This window comes from Clinocottus analis, unplaced genomic scaffold, assembly GCF_023055335.1.
Source record: "Clinocottus analis isolate CAN_PGR_092001 unplaced genomic scaffold, fCliAna1.0.p SCAF_6, whole genome shotgun sequence".
Classification (NCBI taxonomy): Eukaryota; Metazoa; Chordata; class Actinopteri; order Perciformes; family Cottidae; genus Clinocottus; species Clinocottus analis.
In genome coordinates this window covers 499,589-519,807 of record NW_027176218.1, presented here as the reverse complement: position 1 = coordinate 519,807, position 20,219 = coordinate 499,589, and the positions used below count along the sequence as shown (strand labels likewise).

The following is a 20,219-nucleotide window of genomic DNA, read 5'->3' as shown; positions in this document are numbered from 1 at the left end:
GGAACTTGGGAGCTCTCAATACGCTGCTTTGGTCCCCGGAGGTGATGAGCGGCTCCAGTGTCGACTCAACGGCCATTCAAGTTCTAGGCGGGGACTTTAAAAAAAAGAGAAAGTCCCTTCGGTTTGATCCTCCGGCGGGCCTCATCATCTCAAATCTGAATAGGCACAATTATTCGGTGCTGGTGGTGGGGCCTTGTCTGTGTGTGTGTGTGTGTGTGTGTGTGTGTGTGTGTGTGTGGTGGGGGAATACAGGCTCTATGATAATTATGAGCTCCATCAAGTACAAGATATGTGAAGCATGCCGAAGTTCAAAGAACAAGACCAGACAGTATTTGTATGGATTTTGTTGCTGCGACAAATAAAGAAGAAAAAGACACTGGTGAGGTTTTAAATGTGTCCGATTTGTTTTGATAGATGGAAGATGGAAGACGGTAAGTCAGGGTTTTGTTTCAAGACATTAATTCTCCTTTCACAACCGTAAAAAAACAACAACAAAAACATTGATTTTTTTACAAAAGTGCAAAAATTCTGCGAATTAACCACATAAAGTTGAACGGGTAAATTCACGTAAAAAAGTGTAAAAAAAAGTTTAAAAAACGATAAAACAAAAATATTTTTTTATTTTTATTAAACGGTTAAAAAACATGTAAAAGCATTTAAAAAACATTTAAAAAATGTTTTAAAAGCATAAAGAAATGACGTAAATTAACTACATAAAGTTGAGCGAGTAAACTCACGCAATTTTTTTTTTAACGTCAAAAGAAACGGTTAAAACGTGTGAACGTAGCGTAAGAGCGGCTCAACAGACACGGAGCTTCAGGTGTCGGCGTCGCCTCAAAGATTCAAGTCTCTTCAACAGGAAGCTACAGATTACAGTGTTGGCGGGACAGGGAGGCGTACCTCAAGAATCTACCTGTGAAAAAACCCACCTGAGCAGCCCTGTTGGCTCAACCGCTGCCATGTTGAGAGCCGTGTGGAACCAACCGATATGCTCTGGATTTTATATTGAGCATTACATAAGTCACCTGCTTGTTTTTAGCTTCATAGACTCCCATAACAAGACTGAGGTGGATATAAAATTTTCCTTTTACGCAACTTCATAAATCTATTTAACGGCATGCAGGGAACAAGACTCCAGTGACTAAAGCATCCTTTCAACCAGGCTCCTCGCTGCTTGAACTGAATTCTTGAACCTCCTAAAGCTTACAATCATCTCGCCATCTGTGATCATATTCAACAATCCACTCTTTCTCTCTGTCTCACAATCCCTCCGTCTTTTTTTGAATTGAGTATTAAATGTCATGCTATCTCTTTCTCTCTGTCTTTTTGTTCTTCACTGGCAGCGTGAAAGGGAATGAGTCAGACAGTGAAACTGACCTCATTCCTCTGGAGCACAAAAGTATTTATTTCTTTATTTTTTACAATTAGTCATAGCTCGCCATCTAGTGGTGAGAAGCATGACTTACATGACAATAAAACATATTAAGATCCTAAAAACGGAAGTATCCTGCAACAATAAAACTGCAACAAAAAAGAAGAGAAAAATATGTTTTTTTCAGCACGTTTTTGTGCAGGAATGTTGCACAATGCAGGAAATAAATAATCAAAAAGTTCATACTACAAAAGTTTGTAATATATTATGTGCAATGTGCAAAATATTGATTCCCAGCAGAACATAATATATAGTTAAAGTGATTAATTTTGCAGCATACACATCATTGAATTATGTACACGCACGAGCACCGCGTGAACTGTCGCCGCCGCCGACGCCGCGCATCGAGCACGCGCACCGCGCCGCGCCGAGCTGGGAATCCACCCCGCGCGGTGACGTCACGGGGCTCTGACAAGCTGGTGTGGTGCCCGGAAGAAAAGATGGCGGATCATGAGGAGCAGCTATCCGACGAGGAGAAGGTAAGATGCCGATTTAATCGCCGGACAAAACGACAACAGGGGGGAAGGGACCGTTAGTTCTCGAGCTGTGTTCAAGGTCCGTCTACCCTCCCCCACCACCACCCTTCCACCCCCGGTGCTTTCTCTCCGTCGTGCACCGGGCTCGGTGTTGGAGGAAGGAGAGAAAACCCTTCAGGCCTCCGCAGACACCGCTGCTTCTGCTCTTTTATTATTTTTAGCTCCAACTTCCGCTCGTTTGCGAAGCTGAAACGGAGGCTCCTTGTACGGTGCTGGCTCAAAATAGGAACCGTGTAGCCCCTTTTTGTTTCGGTTAGTCCACGTCGGTAACGATTATCGTTATTATTATGTATTGTTATTGTTGTCTCCGGTTGTTTGCGTGTTATTATGGAAGTTCGACTCCAACCCGCCCTCGCCCTTTTTTTTTTTTCTTTTTTTTTTTACATGTTCCGCCGCTTTTCCGTCGCTTCACGGTGGATAAAACGAGCACCACCGGAGAGCCGTTAGCTCCGTCACGAGCGAGCAGCCGTTGGGATTCTTCAAGCTCGCGCTGTTAAAATAAATAATAAAGTAACGGTCGCTTTTCAGCGGCCAGCTGTGACGTGTTTCACCATACAGTTGGTTCATAATCTGTATTAATATAGGCTTTTATCCCATTTTTAATAGTTATATCCACAGATATACCCGTTACGCCCACTGTTACTTCCTTTAAAATATATATTAATACATGTTTTGTTCCTCTTCTCTGTTCTGCCTTGTGGTTTGGAACATTGACAAGCAGCTTTGACCAATAACCGCTGCTTGAAATAATACATTTTTCATCATAAGTTTCAGAATACTTTAATCAGAATGGAAATATTCAATTCATGTCTTTGTAAAGGGCGACTGCTCTGATTGCATAGAAGTCTACGCTTCATGTATTAAAGCTGCGTTCTCTCTTCTGACCACCAAGGAACTACTCCTCTGGTTGTATAGAAGTATACGCTTCACGTGTTCAAGCTGAATTCTCTCTCCTGACCACCAAGGGCGTGAGTCCTCTGGTTGTATAGAAGTATATGCTTCACGTGTTAAAGCTGCATTCTCTCTCCTGACCACCAAGGGGGCGAGTCCTCTGGTTGTATAGAAGTCTATAGAAATGACTGCTTCTCTCTTGATTTATTAGTAAACATTGTAAACATGAGTTCATGTCTCAATCTCTAGTTTCAAGTCTTCTTCAATACAACATGATGTTAATTTTGTAAATTATGGTAATTTCGAGTCAAACAGACCATCAAGCAGGGGACACTTTAGGGCGGGGCTTACTGTGATTGACAGGTCGCTTCTGCTATAACAGATATGATTCCAAATATGCTAATTTCCGTTAATCGGTTGCTACAACAAAACAAACATGGCGACAGTCGTATTTCAAGATGGAGAAAACGCCAAACTTAGAGGCTTCAAAACCAACGGGCGACGTCCCCCTGCCTACATCCACTCCCTGTACCGCCTGTGGTAACGTCACAGTGAAGTATTCTGAAGCATTCATCTGGCTAAAAGGGTTACGAAGCTGAACTCCTGGTTGCCACCCCGTGGGTTATGTAATGGTTCAGAGCGAGAACAAGGCCTGGTCTTATTTGCTTCCGTTCCACATCAGCCTGAGTCTAAAGTTTTTTTTTTTTTTAGAGTCCTTGCAGCTCGTTGACCCGCGGGGTGTGACAGCGTCGTACTCATCCACACACAGGCTTCAGCTGTTAGCGAAGCTTTTTTCATTACGAGGGTTAGGGTTGTGTTGCTGTGTGACGGACTGTGGCCGCCTTGTACTGTAATGTACTCGCGTCTCCATTTAAAAACATGTTTTCAGGTGTGCGCTCACGGTGTCAGGCCAAGTGGTTAAGCTAGTGACAACTTTAAGTGGTGCTGCTGTTAAAAAAGATGATGACATGTTTGTCACGTTTTGACCAGGTTGTCGGGTAGAGAAACGAGAGGACCAATACGCAGCATTTAGGTGGTGGAAGCTGTTTATTTCCATCTCTGAATACAATTGGGTTGGCACCAGCTGGGTTACATCCATCCTCTGTATGTAGAAAGCACCGCTTTGTCAACACAGACACCGCAGTGACATTCTTGTACTTTGAAGGCCGTCTCTCCAGCGAATAAGCTCGCAGGAAACAGCCATCTGCTCCGGGCCCTCGGCCCTTTTTTTTTTGTTCAAGTAGTGTTGAGAAAACCTGCAAAAAGGAGGAAATGAGCCCCCTTTTTTTCAACTGCATAACACTGACAGAGGGTAATAGTTTCCGAAATTCGCCAGTCAATTTGAATAACTTGTCTCTTGCATGATGTGCAGAATAAAACTCCCAAATGTGTGGTGACCCGCCAGAGACCTGGCGGAGCGGATGAAACCATCAGCCACAGCCAAGTGTCCTGGCACACATGTGGTGGTACTTTCCCCCACATTTGAAGGACAAATCTGCAAACTTGCTTGAGTGGGAATCCTCACAGTGCCGTGATCGGACTCTTTACCGCGATGACCTTCGATCTGCTTTTGGAGGAAGACGCTGTTTTGACAGGTCGCCTTTGAGGAAAGTGAACATTTGCTCTGCTTGGAACACAATTAATATCTTCGAGGGTTTTTCTCGGTGAAGCGCTTCCTAAAAGCCTTGTTGTCGTGGTTGTCGCTTTGCTCCCCCCCCCCCCCCCGGCTAAAAAAAGGCCCTGAAAGCTCCCCGATGGGGGGATTTTCTAATGAGTCTCTTCCATTTGTAAATGATTAAACGGTGAGAGGAGATTCGTCTCTGCCTCAGATAACAAGCTCGACTTGTCGTCTTTTTGAGTCATGTGGGCAACCGCCTGCCAGCTTCCTGATTTCACCAAGGAACCACACATGGGTGAACCAGGAAGCTGCTCTTACCCAATGTGTGTCTGCCTCTGTGTCTGCACTTAAGTAACTGAGGAAGTTCCAGAACCAAAAACAAGCACTTATTAAAAACTATAGTACCTGTCAACTTGATTTTTCTCTCTCTCTGCAAGAAAATACCTCAAACAATAATCTGGCACACAGCAAAATGATTGACAGAGGAGACAAACCCACAACCCATAACCAAGATTTATAAGCAAATAACAGCTGCCCACCTTCACTCGCTGTAGCTTTACACTTCCATTGAATTGCATTTTACACAAAGGGGGCAATTTTTAGTTTTAGGTCAGAGGAAACCCAAAGGTGTCTGTACTTCTGTTCCTGTTTCAGAAAGAGCAGACTTTTCTGTCAGCAAGAAAAGGGGTTTGAGAATCCATTACCTCGTGAAAAGTGAAGACGGTACATTTGTTGGCTTCGTTCTCCCCAAAGCTTGACGAGGCAGTGATCAGTAGATTGGTTAAATTCACAATATGGACTTCCGTCATTTGTTTGTGACTCTTAAGAGTTAAGTGATGCTTGGTGGGGTTCTTCTAAAAGGGCTCGATTATTGAGCAAGAATACTTCACGACACGATTTTTGTGCTGAGGAGTAGTGAGAACAGAGCAAATGTGGGTTTCTAAAGAGTCTCTGTCGATGAGCAGAGAGGAACGAGGAAGCTGAATGAACGTTCAAGCTCTCTCTTCCGCCAATCAAATTCCTAGAAGAGATGTGACATGAGATACTGTGTGGTATTCTGACAAACTGGTGTCGTAGGACTCAATATGGTTCAATTTTGTAAATATTTTCCAAGAGGGAACGACTGAATCTACAATTAGATGCACAAAAGGCCACTTTATTTATGTATTTGTTGAAAGATTGATTTGAAGTAAATGCTTGATTGACATTGGACCTTCCTCACGTGTTAGAAGTACATTACATTAACATGCGGGTACCACGGTACCTTTTTATTATCAATATACCGTGCAACATTATTACTATCGTACCCTAATATACTGCTCACACATGTATAAACGTATTGTCTATGTTCACCCGTTTTTAATGCATATTATAGCTTTTTAAACTGTTCAAATATACCTTGGGGTTGAGGAGATATTCAGTATTTAGTTGAATCATTTGCAATTTTTGCCATTACATTTCTGGGGTTTGGTTCAACCGGACCAAGTGAGACTGGTGTGAACGCACCTTGAGAGCAGAGTCCTTTTTCACTGTACAGCAGCCACTCTGAATGGCACTACTGCTGATAAGTTAGCATACCAGCTAGCATCCCAACGTATTATACTGCCACAGAAGAAGTTAAATTGTCACAACGCATAGCAGAGAGCTGACAACAGCTGGGATAGCGGTGTGATTCCTACCAGGAGCACCAGAGTAAATAATGCATGTGGTCACGGTACAGTGAGGCTTCATGAATGAAAGCATCAACTAAATCCCACGTTTAGAATAACGGCCGTCTGGACATTTAGTTTTTGACGTGTTTTTTGTAGGAAAAACACCACTTCAAAAAAAGATGCACTGTATTTTGATAACAATGGATGAAGCTGCTCGGTTTTCATTTCTTTATGTTATTGTAATGAATATTCAATCATAATACACTGATGATTTTCATGCAGACAGAAGTAATCACTTTTAAGAGTTTCCTACTTCTGAAAGATTTTTAGTAACTAACAAATATCTCTTCTGATTAGTATCAGAAAAGACGCAATAGCAGACAACAATACAATGATAAAATGTTCAATCAACAAGTTTCAAGTTCACATTAACTGAAACCGGCGGCTGCCTGGAAGGAAGGAAGGAAGGAAACCAATCTGAAAACCTTGGAACGCCTTTTTACGATTTGCAGTCGACAGGATTTTGTCGTTAACGGACTGAAACTTACTTGAAAGAAAGAAGAAATGACTGCAGCTGAGACTGCAGAGCAGGTGGCGTTGTGACCAGAAAGTCATTACTCTGTGTAACATGGTGTCACAATGATTAGAAAAATTCATGATCTTTACTATCAGGAAACCCCGTTTCATTAAAACGTCTCCGTCTGTATTTATGCCCTCATTTCTTCATTTTAATCTCGAGCCGACCAGCCGCCGCCGCCGCCTCCTTTCGATTAGCGGAGGAACGTCTCTAGTCGGTCCTCCTCCTCTCTGCCATCGCTCTCTGGACTTTTTATTCATAAGTTATTGCCCCCGTCACCCACACCAACACTCGCCCTCATCAGACAGGTTTTCCTCTAAACTCGGCTCTGTTTAAAGCATTCATTTCTATTTAGGATATTGAAATGGATGCACGCCAAGGAAGGGGATCAAACTCACGGGGGAGATGATGCAGCTTAAAATGCCCGCGGGCCCAAAAAAAAAAAAATTCTTTCAGTTTTACCCCTGCTGTGTGTGTGTGTGTGTGTGTGTGTGTGTGTGTGTGTGATTTAATTTTTTTGTACTGTTATTACCGGCTCTGGATTGGTGCTGATAAGGCGATTTTTGATGCTGGGATTAGTTTTAAGTGTGGCGGCGGGTATCGTTTGGGGAATTAAGAAAGGGTGGGCGCTCCATCACAGGGTGCATTTTGTAGGAGTGTGGTGTCGGGGATAGTGCAGTTTGTTTTGCGAAGGAAAAAGGAGGGGTTTGTGGGTAATATGAGGATGAATATAGGAGTTGAAAGAGAAGGAGACCAGCTGGTGTCTCGGCCCGAGAGGACAAAGACACGAGGATCCCACGCTGAGGGGGGGCGTTTGTGTCCCACGTTGTGTTGAATGTGTCAGCTAGCTCCAGTATTATTCCAGCTTCTTGGTTAGACAAAAAGCCAGCAGAAGAGAGACTTTATCCAAGATTATGTTGCTGATGATGATGACGACTGAGCCATATTTAGACAACTCCGGCTCGCACACTCACAGCGGTAATCGTCTGCCTCTTGCTGTCTCTTCTGTTCCTGTGAAATGACCAAACTACAGTCAGTCCTTCAGTTTTTTGTGTGTGTTCAACTGCAGGAAGATCTCCATGAACTGTAGTGCAATGTTTCCACAAAATGTGGTTTGTTATTTTGTGGACAGGAGAGAGAATGCAGCTTTAAAACATGAAGCTTGGACTTCTATACAACCAGGTGGTCAGGAGAGAATGCAGCTTTAAAACATGAAGCTTGGACTTCTATACAACCTGGTAGTCAGGAGAGAGCATGTAGTTTTAACACAAGAAGCACAGACAGATAATGACTCAAGTGTCTTTGCCTCAGATTCGTTCCTTCATGTAGCACGTTAGCACGATGCTGCTCGAGGCTGAAATTAGGCCTCAGAGCTCCGAAGTGTCCCGGTGGCCCGAGTCCCGGCGTGACAGACTGCCATCAGAAGGAATACTTAATCTTGCTGCTCAACAGTAATTACCTCTACAAAAGAGGCCATGATTTTGGTTCCATTCGCCTGCTAGCTAATAAAGATGACTTTGATCTGTTAGACTTGGAGATGCGTTTGGGTCTGAAGTTATTACTTTCTCACATAGATCAAATTACAGGATTTAGCCTACGTTTTCTGTTTGCCAGGTGAGGCTGAATGTAGATTCCTTTCAGACGCAGCAACGCATGAAGCAGACGGCTTCCTTCTGTCAGCACAACAGCTTTGTGATGTCCTATTCATTGTTTTATCTGGGAGGGAAAGTGCACATTAATAAAACATCACTGTAAATGCGCCAAGAAGCTATTTTTTCATCCGCAGTCCCTGGGCAGATGTTACCAAGTCACCCGAAAAAAAAAAAAAATTGAATGAAAGGGTTTAAAATGACAAAGTGATTCAATATTTATTATTGATAAGCATGCAGAAACAATAATGAATGAAGAGAGAATATTAATGTAAGTAAAAAACATCATTCAGGACACATTGCTACATTGTCAAGTACTAGTAAGACACAGGCGGCTCCTTTTGGTTGTATAGAAGTTTATGAGAAAATGATTCTACTTCTCTCTTGATTGATTCCCTCTGTAAACATGGTTGTATAGAAGTCTGTGCTTCATGTGCAAAACACTATTTGTGTAAAAGTAGAAACGTGGATGTATTTTTTAATTGAATGTGCCGTTCCTCTGACGCTTTAAGAGGCTGCAGGCTGTTGTCTCAGCGCTTCAGTGGAACTGGTTTGAGGTACTTGGAGGAAAGAGGAAGTACTACTCTGTTCTTAACTAGCTTTTAACAGTCAGTGCCGCTCTCATAATCACTAATGGAGTCTCCATCTCCTCCTCCTCTTCCTCCTGTCAGTGATTCATTTCAAACCGCATCGGCTTCATCGTAAACACAGTCCCACGTCTGATTCCTTTGCGGGTTCCTCTCTCGCTGTTGGCGCTGTGCAATAATATCTGCAAGCTCACCCACGCCGCTCACAGCGGGTGGGATTGAAAAAATCTGCGGTCGGCACCAATAATAATAATAATTAAAGTGTTTAATGTGGGGGGGAAACATACCTGAAATGTAATTACAGTCTGTCTCCACGCAGGCGCATTCTGAACAGTGTGACTGTGTTTGTGTTTTTGTCTCTGTAATAGACCAGCTACCTGTAAAAGGTGCGCCCAAAGGCATGCTGGGAATAAAAGGCTTGGCGACCCTGAATAGAATAAAGCTCTGGAAAATTGGATTTGCGGACGTCGTTACAGCATCGCGTTGCCTTGAAACGCCGAGACGGGACAAAGAAAAGGCAAAGCGTCTTTTATATCTGACCGTGAGGCGGTGCGTTCAATGTCCGTCAGCACTTAGAGTGCTGCCGCCGGACTTCCACTCTATTAATAGACTTTATTGAAACCAGACCTGGGTTTGCCAGATGAGAGAGAGGGTTCAATTTAGTGTCAACTATGTGAACCAGTTGAGGGTCTTAGTTTGTCTTGTTATTTACAAAACCCTTTTAAATGTTATAGTTCATAGTTATCAACTGTCACATCAGTCTGAACGGACATTTTGCACTTTAATGAGCAGATAAATGTAATAATGAAGACATTATGTTGTTTTTTAATGATTTGACAAGTGTTTCGACCTGCGTTCCTGGATACGGCCCTGAGGTGTCGGGGAGATGCGTCCTGGGGGAGAGTTTGTTTAATTAAACACTTTCTGTCCACGAGGGAGACCCCATGCAAATGAGTCTTTCCCACGGGAGAGGAGGGAAGAGGAGGGGGGGGGGGTCGCATCACACACAAACACACACTTCTGTTTACTATTCACAAAGCGAACGCACCTCCGTTGTGTTTCACGAATATTTATAAGCAACACAAAGTGTGTCACGGTGATCTCGCGAGCCGAGGATGCGAGGCGCAAACGCAGACACTCTTTGATCTCGACATCACACACACACACACTCACACACACGTATATACACACACACACACACACACACACACACGTTCCTCCCCGAGTGCCTCCCTTTTCTCTCAGCATCACTCATTAGCGAGAATCAATCTGCAGCTCTGCGCGAGTGCCAGAGCACTTGTATACACACACTGCTAATAAGGACCCAGTGGACAAAGACACACACACACACACACACACACACACCTTCACACACCTTCCCTGATACACTTGCGATAGAGAGAAGTTGAGATATACAGAGGTAGGGCGAGAGAGAGAATATGTCCACTGGAGTCCTCGGCACATTTTCATGTCCTTATATGGCTGTAAACCACGCGGGGGGAGGGGGAGTGAGAGGGGAGGGGCCGTCCGTCGTCTCGCTCTCAGTTGTGACATGTGACCTGGAAACAGGAAGTGTTGCGGCGCAGCAGCAGCAGAGTGAGGAAGTAAGATATAAACGAGTGCTCAGAGGCAGTGAGACTTTGACGGCATCATCGCACCCTCTGTTGGCCACTGCGTGCACACATAGTGCACACTAAGTGCACACATAGTGCACACAACACATAGTCAGTGTTTACAAAGTGAAGGTTAGGCACCACAGTCGTGTACTAACAGGGAATTCATTCATTTGTGATTTTAAAAAGGGAGAAATTATCAAAGAAAGAAGTAAAACAATCCACAATGAACAGATATAAATGTCATTTTGGTGTCTCAGTTTTGGGGCAATGTGTAATAAAGACTGATTCTGTATCGGACCAGTGACTTCCAGTCTTAACCTGTACCTTGTTGTTGTTGTTGTCGTCTGCAGGTACGCATAGCAGCTAACTTCGTCATCCACGCCCCGCCAGGAGAGTTCAATGAAGTGTTCAACGGTAACTATTTCATTCATGGGTAGAGGGGGATAGTTGTTCTCAAGTGTTTTCGTCATTAGTACTTTCACACAGAACGTATATACGTACGTGACAAAAAACTAAGAGAAATGTAAAAAAAAGAAAGAAAGAAACTTGCTTCTGTTGTGTTACTTTTGCCTCCTGGAAAGTGAATTGGGACTGATGTGTTTTTTGGCCAAATATTAGCTCCGCCCCCGCAGCTCCGGCATCGTCCGGCCTCGATAAATGCCGTCGCCTCGGCGCAGAGCCGGCGGGCCGTCTGCCTGACTCCTATCGCAACCCGACACACTGTAAAAAAATAAAATAAACCTAACCCCCCTCTCGCCGCGATGTCCCCTTTCATCTGCATGTGGATCCTCCAGCCTCTCGCTAGGAGCTAATTCACCGCGTCGGCTCTCCATCAGCTTAACCTGTGTGTGTGTGTGTGTGTGTGTGTGTGTGTGTGTGTGAGAGACAACGCTGATGTGCTGTCCTTGTGTTTCCTCCTCAGATGTGCGATTGCTGCTCAACAATGACAATCTCCTCAGGGAAGGTGCCGCGCAGTAAGTCTCTCTAAAGCTTTATTATTTATTCTGACAGTTAAAATGAAAGATAAATTCATCTTTTTAGAGCTTTAGTTCATATTGCCCAGAAACTTTTATCATGGAGTCAAATGTCTGTAAACCCAGTGTGAAGTAATCTCTCTCTCTCTCTCTCTCTCTCTCTCTCTCTCTCTCTTTCTCTCTCTCTCTCTCTCTCTCAGTGCATTTGCTCAGTACAACTTGGACCAGTTCACTCCTGTGAAGGTCGAAGGTTATGAAGAACAGGTGAGCGACGAAGCCACGCCCCCAACACGAAGAGCAGAAAGAAATTTGAGAAAAGTCTTAATGAATTTAAGTCAACGGAGATAATGAAGTTCATCTGAGGAGAGTAGTGTTCAAATACATTTGATGTTACAACCGAATGAGCTTCAGGAATGTGAAGACAGGAGAAAATAAGCAACAATGTTGCTCAGTTCTTATTCTTCTTATTGCACTCGTGGGCTTGTAAAGTCCAAGTGTTCTCCTCACAAACCCGTTTTCATTTAAATGTCATTGAACATGGTGGTGAAAAAGTGTGTGTGTGTGTCTCTCCGTGTGTGCGTCTCTCCGTGTGTGTGTCTCTCCGTGTGTGTGTCTCTCCGTGTGTGTCAGATTCAGTAACGATTGCAGAGTCTTATGCAAAGATGTCATCATGTCCCCCGTCTGAGTGTGTCGAGGTGGAACACAGTCGTGTTCTCCCTCCATCTCCTCTTCAGTTTGTTTCATTGCGTCTCTTTAATTAATCCAGACTTTTCCTCTCTGAGCCCACAGCGTCTCCGGCTTTCTGCCATCTGGTCTTGTTGCTTTACTATTAGTCTTTTTCCCGGTTGTTCACTCATGTCCTTGTCACTTTACCCACTCCTCCAGGTCTTAATCACAGAGCATGGCGACCTCGGCAACGGCCGGGTCCTGGACCCCAAGAACAAGATCTCCTTCAAGTTCGACCACCTGAGGAAGGAGGCCAGCGACCCGCGGCCCCACGACGTGGACGGCTCCCTGGAGGGCTGGAGGGGCGCCGTGGACTCGGCCGTCCGGGCCTACGTGAAGGAGCACTACCCCAGCGGAGTCTGCACCGTACGTCAGAGCCCCGTTACCTCCAGCGTGCGCCCAATGGGTGCACGTGTGTTTTTGGTCTTTTCCCCCTCTAAAGCCAGTGGTTCTCAAACTGTTTCACCCACTTTGGAGGAAGGAAAATGTTCATGTTCCAACAAAATGGAAACAAAATGGTCCATGCAAGATTACTCAGGCTGGGAACAATGCAGAGAGCAACTTCCCTACTTTGGGATTAATGAAGGATTATCCCCCGCGCCCCACCTGCAGTACCTCCACGCCCCACTAGAGCGGCGCGCCCCACAGTTTGAGAACCACTGACCTGAACCCTTTTCAAACTTTTCCCAGGTGACTTTCTGCATGGCACTGCTGTCTACCTATCTACCCATCTCTCTATCATCTATCTATCATTTATCCATCATCTATCTATCATTTATCCATCATCTATCTATCATCTATCCATCTCTCTATGTATCTATGCATCTCTCAATGTGTCTATCGCTCTATCATCTATCTATCCATCTATCTCTTTATCTATCTCTCTATCTCTGTATGTATGTATCTATCTATCTCTCTATATATGTCTCTCTAACTCATTTTTTCTCTCTCTTTCATTCTCTCTCATTCTCTCTATCTACCCCTCATTCTTTCTCTCTCTCATTCTCTCTCTCTATCTCTCTCTCTCTCATTCTCTCCATCTCTCCCCCCAGAGAGTACATCCAGTACAGGAAGTCTCTGGTTGGCTGGTATATAATATAACTGTGCATAAAGCTTCTGTTTCTCTCCTTGAGTCTTAATTCAAAGTGAATCGAGGGCCCAGAAGACAGAAGTTCTGTGAATGAGTCGAGTGTTTTTGCTGAATCGTCCTCTGAACACGCTGCTGAGCCGCATCGTCTCTTCACATTGAAGTGAAACTTAAAAAGAGGCCGTTAGCCGTGAGAAGAGAAGCTCATCGTCGCGTGTGAAGATCACAGAATATTCTTTTCTTCTTCTCCCTTCAGATTTACGGGAAAACCATCGACGGACATCAAACCATCATCGTCTGCATCGAGTGCCATCAGTTTCAACCAAAAAACTTCTGGTATGTTTCTGACATTTCCTTTTTTTGTGTGTGATTCTGCAGTTTCAGGATGATGGGCAACTTCTTGTAGATTCACAACAACTAATACTGTCTGTCGGCGTACAACGAGTTGCTTAATGCATACAGTAATATCACCAAGGGGAGCGCACCATGCTTTGAAGGCATTTTATTGAATTGGCGAAAAAAAAAAAATTACCGATTTTATTTATTTTATTTATTTATTTTTTTAATGTTTCAGGTCAGGAACTACAGATGAAAAAGATCTTTTAGTTATATCTGGTACGATGTATGCATCGTGCTTTGTCCCTGGACGTAGTCGACATATACTTTGATTCAATGTGCCAATAATAAAGCTCTCCCGCTGACATGGACTGGGCTGTTTGGATGGTGTACCATGTCCTCTGTTGCTCTCCTGAAGGCTTCTTCCCTTTTATTCCCTGTAAAAGGGTTTTTACTCTCTGTATTTGGGGAGTTTTTTGATGTCATATGTTCAGATACTGAAAAGCCTCCGAGGCAAATTGTTGTATTTGTGATTTTGGGCTACACAAAATAAACTGGATTTAATTGAATAAACAAGAATAAACCGCTTTAATCGTGTTTGTGCTGCAGTGATAAAAGTCTTTTTCTCTCCGTCTCTGCACAGGAACGGACGCTGGAGGTCAGAATGGAAGTTCACCGTCTCCCCCTCCACCACTCAGGTGGCGGGAATCATGAAGATCCAGGTCTGTTTTTATGTCTGCCACCGTGTGAGGAAGCAACCGTATCGAGCCTCTTTAAAAAACAATGTTTATAACATATACTCTGTACACAGCTGGATAAACAATTTATTTTTCATTTTGGTCAAATTTGGGATAATTTCTGTCACTTTTATTGTCTGTTGCTGGTCGTGGAGCTTTAAAAAGTTTTTTTCAGGCCTTGAAAAGTCTTAGAAAACCAAAATATAATCCCAAAAGTTGTGTAAAAGTCCTGTAAATGTGTTATATTCATGTGTTCATGTCGTTCATTTAGTTATAAATAATGAATCTGCTTTTTAAAGAAAGAGGCTCAAAATATCAGCAGCATACATACAGGCATCTATATAAATGTTTATTCTTTTAATCAAACTATTGTCTCTCATTCATTTGAGTCATTTAAGGTTTACTGTATGCTTTGAATCCTCATTGTTAGTTTAAATACTACATTTTATCACTTTGTACTGTTTACACACACATTTCACACAATGTTTGCTCATGGACATTTGATTTAAAGTCATGGAAACTTTGTTTAAAGTCATGTTTATCCATGTTATTGGTCAACATGTGTATGAACATGTGTCGTTGTGGTTTTGTTGCTTCGGCCTCTAAATCTCGTCCGTCTCTGTTTCAGGTTCATTACTATGAAGACGGCAACGTTCAGCTGGTGAGCCACAAAGAGGTGCAGGAGTCCATGTCCATTTCTGTGAGTAGCTCTGAGTCGTCCTGTTGGGCTTCCTCTCATGAACCCCGGTATCGCTTTGCAGCTCCACCTTTCATCCCGTAACTGAAGACTTAATATGCGTATTAATATGATTTTTAAATGGCTGTGAAGGGAGAAGTCCTCTCTGATGTGTTGTACGTCTCCAGGTCCATAAAACACTGGAGTCTAGTTCTGGGAGACGGACTTCCTGACTGATTCTCTCTGTCTGATCACACAATGAGACTCAAAAGTGCTTCACTGTCAAAAATATTTAGTATCAATACCTCCAAAAAGATTAGAATTTAATTGATACTTTGTGTTTTTATTCATAGATATTGTTTTTTCATTTTTTTTAGGTATTTTATTTCCCTTTACATTCATGCAAATTAAACATAAACATACCGTATGACTGAAATCTCAGATATTGAACATATGATTATTCTTTTATTTGTGTTTATTGGTAAATCCGATCAATCCCTTTTCTGGTTTTACCTCCAGTTGCTGTATTGATCTGCAAACGACTCCCTGGAGATGTTTGTTCCTCATCATGTCCAGTGTGGATTTGTTATTAGCTCTTGTCGTCGTTTGTTTATGAGCCTCTTTACATTGATCGCGTGTCTTCTCGTCGTCTCGTCTTCCAGAGTGAGGCTTCAACCGCCAAGGAGTTTGTTAAGATCATGGAGGCTGCAGAGAACGACTACCAGGTAGGACAAGTCCTGGAAAAAAATAACATCCCCAAAGTGTAAATGTGTTATATTCATGTGTTCATGTCGTTCATTCACGCTGAGTTATAAATAATGAATCTGCTTTTAAAAGAAAGAGGCTCAACATATCAGCAGCATACATACAGGCATCTATGTAAATGTTTATTCTTTTAATCAAACTATTGTCTCTCATTCATTTGAGTCATTTAAGGTTTACTGTATGCTTTGAATCCTCATTGTTAGTTTAAATACTACATTTTATCACTTTTTACTGTTCACACACACATTTCACACAATGTTTGCTCATGAACATTTGGTTAAAAGTCATGGACATTTGGTTAAAGTCATAGAAATTCATTGGTCAAGAAGACTTTTCTCATGATTTTTTTTACCAAATTTGGTGAAATGTCATGAGAATTTATTGAAAAGTCATGGAAAAATGAAGCTGAAGACCTTGTTTGACTTTCGATAACTCACTTTTTTGGGGGGAATTTTGGCCCTTTTGAAAACAACAAAGTACAAATTCTTAAAACACGCAAATGGAAAAAAGTCCAGTCAATCCGTAATGTGTAGCGACGTCATTCCCTTCTCTCTCTCTCTCCCCTCCTCCGCTCTTCCCTCCCCCAGACGGCCATCAACGAGAACTACCAGACCATGTCGGACACTACCTTCAAAGCCTTACGCCGCCAGCTTCCTGTGACGCGCACCAAGATCGACTGGAACAAGATCCTGAGCTACAAGATCGGCAAGGAGATGCAGAACGCTTAAACACCGACGGAGAACACAACAGACAACACACACAGCCCCCACCCCCTCCCCTCTCTCCTCCATCCAAAACAACGTTTGCATGACTGGATAGTTGTATCGTCTTTGTACAGAAATTAGAGAAACTGGGACAAAGAGAGCTTTTTGGTCTCACATCACACATTGGATGTCTACGTTTATTGATGTTTCGTTTTTATACAGAAGACACCGTTAACTCCTCTGTATATCCAATCTATCATATAAAAAAAAAACAAGCATATTTTTTTTGGGGGGGGGGGGAGGAAGTGGGACGATAAGACATAGGAAAACGGGGGTGGGGAGGTGAGCACTTGTATGCAAAGACATCCTTATGAAATCCAATATCACGCGTGCAATATTTATTGTGTCAGTGAGACCACGGCTCTTTATTTGACCTGCTGATTTAAACAAAAACGACAAAAAAACGGTCGATGAACGAGTCGCCTTCACGTCACGGTTAACGAGAAGATTAAAAAAAACAAAAAACCCTTTTGTGGATCTTTGGCACGAGCAGTCAGCCACTCAAATGTTCTTGTTCCTCTTTTATTTTGGTACTTCCTCTCACTTTTTGTGTGTGTGTGTATGTGTGTGTGTGTGTGTGTGTGTGTGTGTGAGAGATCTCAAGCTCACAGCCCTTCCCCCCTCCCTGCCTCCCCTTCTTTCTTTTTTTTTCCCGACTCGGCATCGTCCGGACTCGTTCCTGCGACCTCTTTAACACCGCTTGATTAACAAAGTCATCAGTCGCTAAGTAATGTGCACATTGTCCCAATTTACAATCAAATACGAACAAACAAAAAAAAACCTATCACATTCTCTCCTCCAGTGCTTATTTTTATTAAAAAAAAAAGAAGACGAAAAGCAAACAGAACCTGACTGTATTATATATAACAAGGCACATTGTAATATATACCTGTATGAAACATCCTGTCTGTCAAGTTTGGTGATTTATTTCCATGAGATTAATTGTAACTCAAGTCACAATTATGTTGCATTAAATGACAAATTTTCTATTTACTGGCTCACTCATAATTTCTGGAAGTCTTTTATTGTGACGGATTAATAACAATCCCTCCCCCACGGGAAACAGTTGGGGGTAAATATGCAGATTCATTTGAGTTCAATTTGACTACAGTCAAAATCAGCATGTAGAAAACTGTCTGTGTGGGTCTTATGTTTTAATTCAACGGACTGATTTTACGGTAATAATACAATAATTAACTTTACATGTAAGTTGGTGCTGATCCCTCGACCTGCAAATTTGCGCTTTTATTAATGATTGAGGAGTTTTAAGCGCCCCATAATGCTGCTGCCTTTAAAATTACGTCTTTTGGTGTCTTGAATCCAACAAATGCAATGTAAAAAACAAGAATATATATATTTGACACACTTGCATATCAGATTTGAGTAGTAAAGTATGGCTTCACTTTTCTTTCAATTTAATCATCATTGAGGTTTAAATAAAGATCTATGGAAAAGTGAATGGCTCACTTGATGCATATCATTCATGTATTTAAAAAAAACATCAGCAGAGGTCCAGCCAGATAGATATTCTTTTAAGGTAATTATTTTATTAATGTATTTATTTACTTGTGACTGCTATGTTTTAATTTTACATTTGTTTTAAACAGCGGTGTATATATTTGGTGAAAAAAAAAATTAAATATAGATATATTTATAGATATATTTTTTGCATATATATATATATATATATATATATATATATATATATATATATATGCAAAAAAAAATTTTTTTGTATATATTTGGTGAAAAAAAAATTAAATATAGATATATTTATAGATATATTTTTTGCATATATATATATATATATTTTTTTTTTTGCATATATATATATATTTTTTGCATATATATATATATATATTTTTTTTGCATATATATATATATATATATCAGTCCAACCAGATGTAGAAACGGCCATTATAAAACACGTGACGTTCCAGCGAAACCCTCACGCATGCGCAATAGGGATAAAAGTTTAAACCGTTAACTACCGAATTCGCCGTTAGCCGCTTTCTGCTAACCGCGCCATCGCTAACGCGCGACTCGTTGTGTGGGGAGTGTATTCATCTTGAATAGGTATTATACAAAATACAACATCACACAGTATGAGCCCTTTTGAGTGGCGGCTGCTGGTCCAACTCCCCCCGAGATGGTGGTGCAGGTGAACCCGTTGACAGCGACACCTGGAGGCGGTACCGGTTAGCTGACGGTCGGTTAGCTCACGGCTAGCTCGCTCTCGCTCGCTCGGGGGACACATGTTGCTGCTGGAAGACATGCGACGGGTTTCGACTGGCTTAACACTAACGCAGGTAAACTCTACACACACTCACTCACACACGCTTCAACCCTACCAGACGCTGCCATTCACAGGAACTCCACTTTAAAACACAAGACAAAACAAAAAAAAGTTTATAGCGTTAACCAGCTGTTGTTAGCAGTTAGCTCGCGAGGTGCGCTAGTTTAAATGGTGAAGTCCTGGCGTGCGTGGACCCGGTGTTAAAACGTGTTTACAGCATCGGTAAAGCGTCGCGTGACGCCGTGGCTTAGTTCTCCCTCCCCCCTGCCTGCCACGAGACAACCAAGAGGGCAGAGAGCCGACTGGAGTTGTGTATTCATTTTTGTAATGGTCTCCATCGTGAGGCAACGCATTGTTGCTCACCCTCGGAGTTGTCGCGTTGCTCGTCTGCACACAGGTGTGTCGTTGTGTCGTGTGGAGGTGAGTTTGACCTCCGACCTTGTCGCCTCTCGCTGAAAGAAAGGTGTACAAGTGCTTTGTTGACGTGTCTGTCTTCTTGAGCTATGAGCATGGTTGTGTGCCTTCTAACAGCAGTTCATCATCAGCCATATCACAGCAAAAGGCAAATCTTCATCATCAGGGTGTCTGTTTTTTATTTAGTCACATTTAATATTGTTTAATTATCTTTATTACTTCAGTTTTTGTTCAGTGTTTTTGTCTACTTGTGCTTGCATCGTATAGTTATTGTTGAGGACCCATCCTGGAGACTATATATGGTCTGTCTTTACCATGTAAATGTGTACGGTTGATTGTGACTTTCTTCTCGTTTGTGGCTGAAATGTTCATGTCTTTTAGCGTGGTTCATATTGTGACTGCTGTTGTTTATCACAGTTATTCTCTTGTTTGCCCTTTAATTGTGTTTGTGACATCCTATCAGCTGATTTTAATCCTGTTAGGTCATGTTCTATGGCAAGATGCCTGGCCAAAAAAAACAGGTTTTGAGGCAATAATATGTAAATATCTTGATTCATTAAGTCTTTCACAGTGTCATCACACTTTTCCAGCAACATATATATTGTGACACTTTATTTCCCTGCTGCAAAATGTATTTTTTTTTAACCTTTTGCTTATAGTTTCAGCGTTTATCATACTTGACTAATGACCTCTGAACCCCGACTGACCTCCTGTCACAGATCTCAAACAGCTTTCTGTTCCTCATTAACACCAGAACACGGCAGTTATTACCAGAGTGCGTCTGCATTTTTCTTTGTTCCCCTTTCACTGTACTTCACCAGCTGTTTTATGACATCAGACACTTTCTCTCACTTTCTCGCTTCCTCTAATTTAGATTTTCTTATCA

General features: G+C 42.3%; 2 protein-coding genes across 3 annotated transcripts in view; both read left to right on the top strand.

Moving 5' to 3' along the window:
• Positions 1-1,808: 1,808 nt before the first annotated feature.
• Positions 1,809-17,616, top strand: LOC137804029 (F-actin-capping protein subunit alpha-2). Its single transcript, XM_068602958.1, has 10 exons — positions 1,809-1,911; positions 10,909-10,972; positions 11,481-11,532; positions 11,733-11,796; positions 12,418-12,624; positions 13,602-13,681; positions 14,325-14,403; positions 15,047-15,118; positions 15,757-15,819; positions 16,447-17,616. The coding sequence occupies exons 1-10, from the start codon at positions 1,873-1,875 to the stop codon at positions 16,585-16,587; spliced, it is 861 nt and encodes a 286-aa protein (XP_068459059.1). The 5' UTR covers positions 1,809-1,872; the 3' UTR covers positions 16,588-17,616.
• A 1,003-nt stretch (positions 17,617-18,619) lies between these two features.
• Positions 18,620-20,219, top strand: part of LOC137803861 (suppressor of tumorigenicity 7 protein homolog) — a 31,550-nt gene continuing 29,950 nt past the window's right edge. For both annotated transcript variants that reach the window (XM_068602668.1, XM_068602667.1), the window contains exon 1: positions 18,620-18,932. The gene's annotated coding sequence lies outside the window, so the exon portion shown is untranslated. The remainder of the gene's footprint in view (positions 18,933-20,219) is intronic.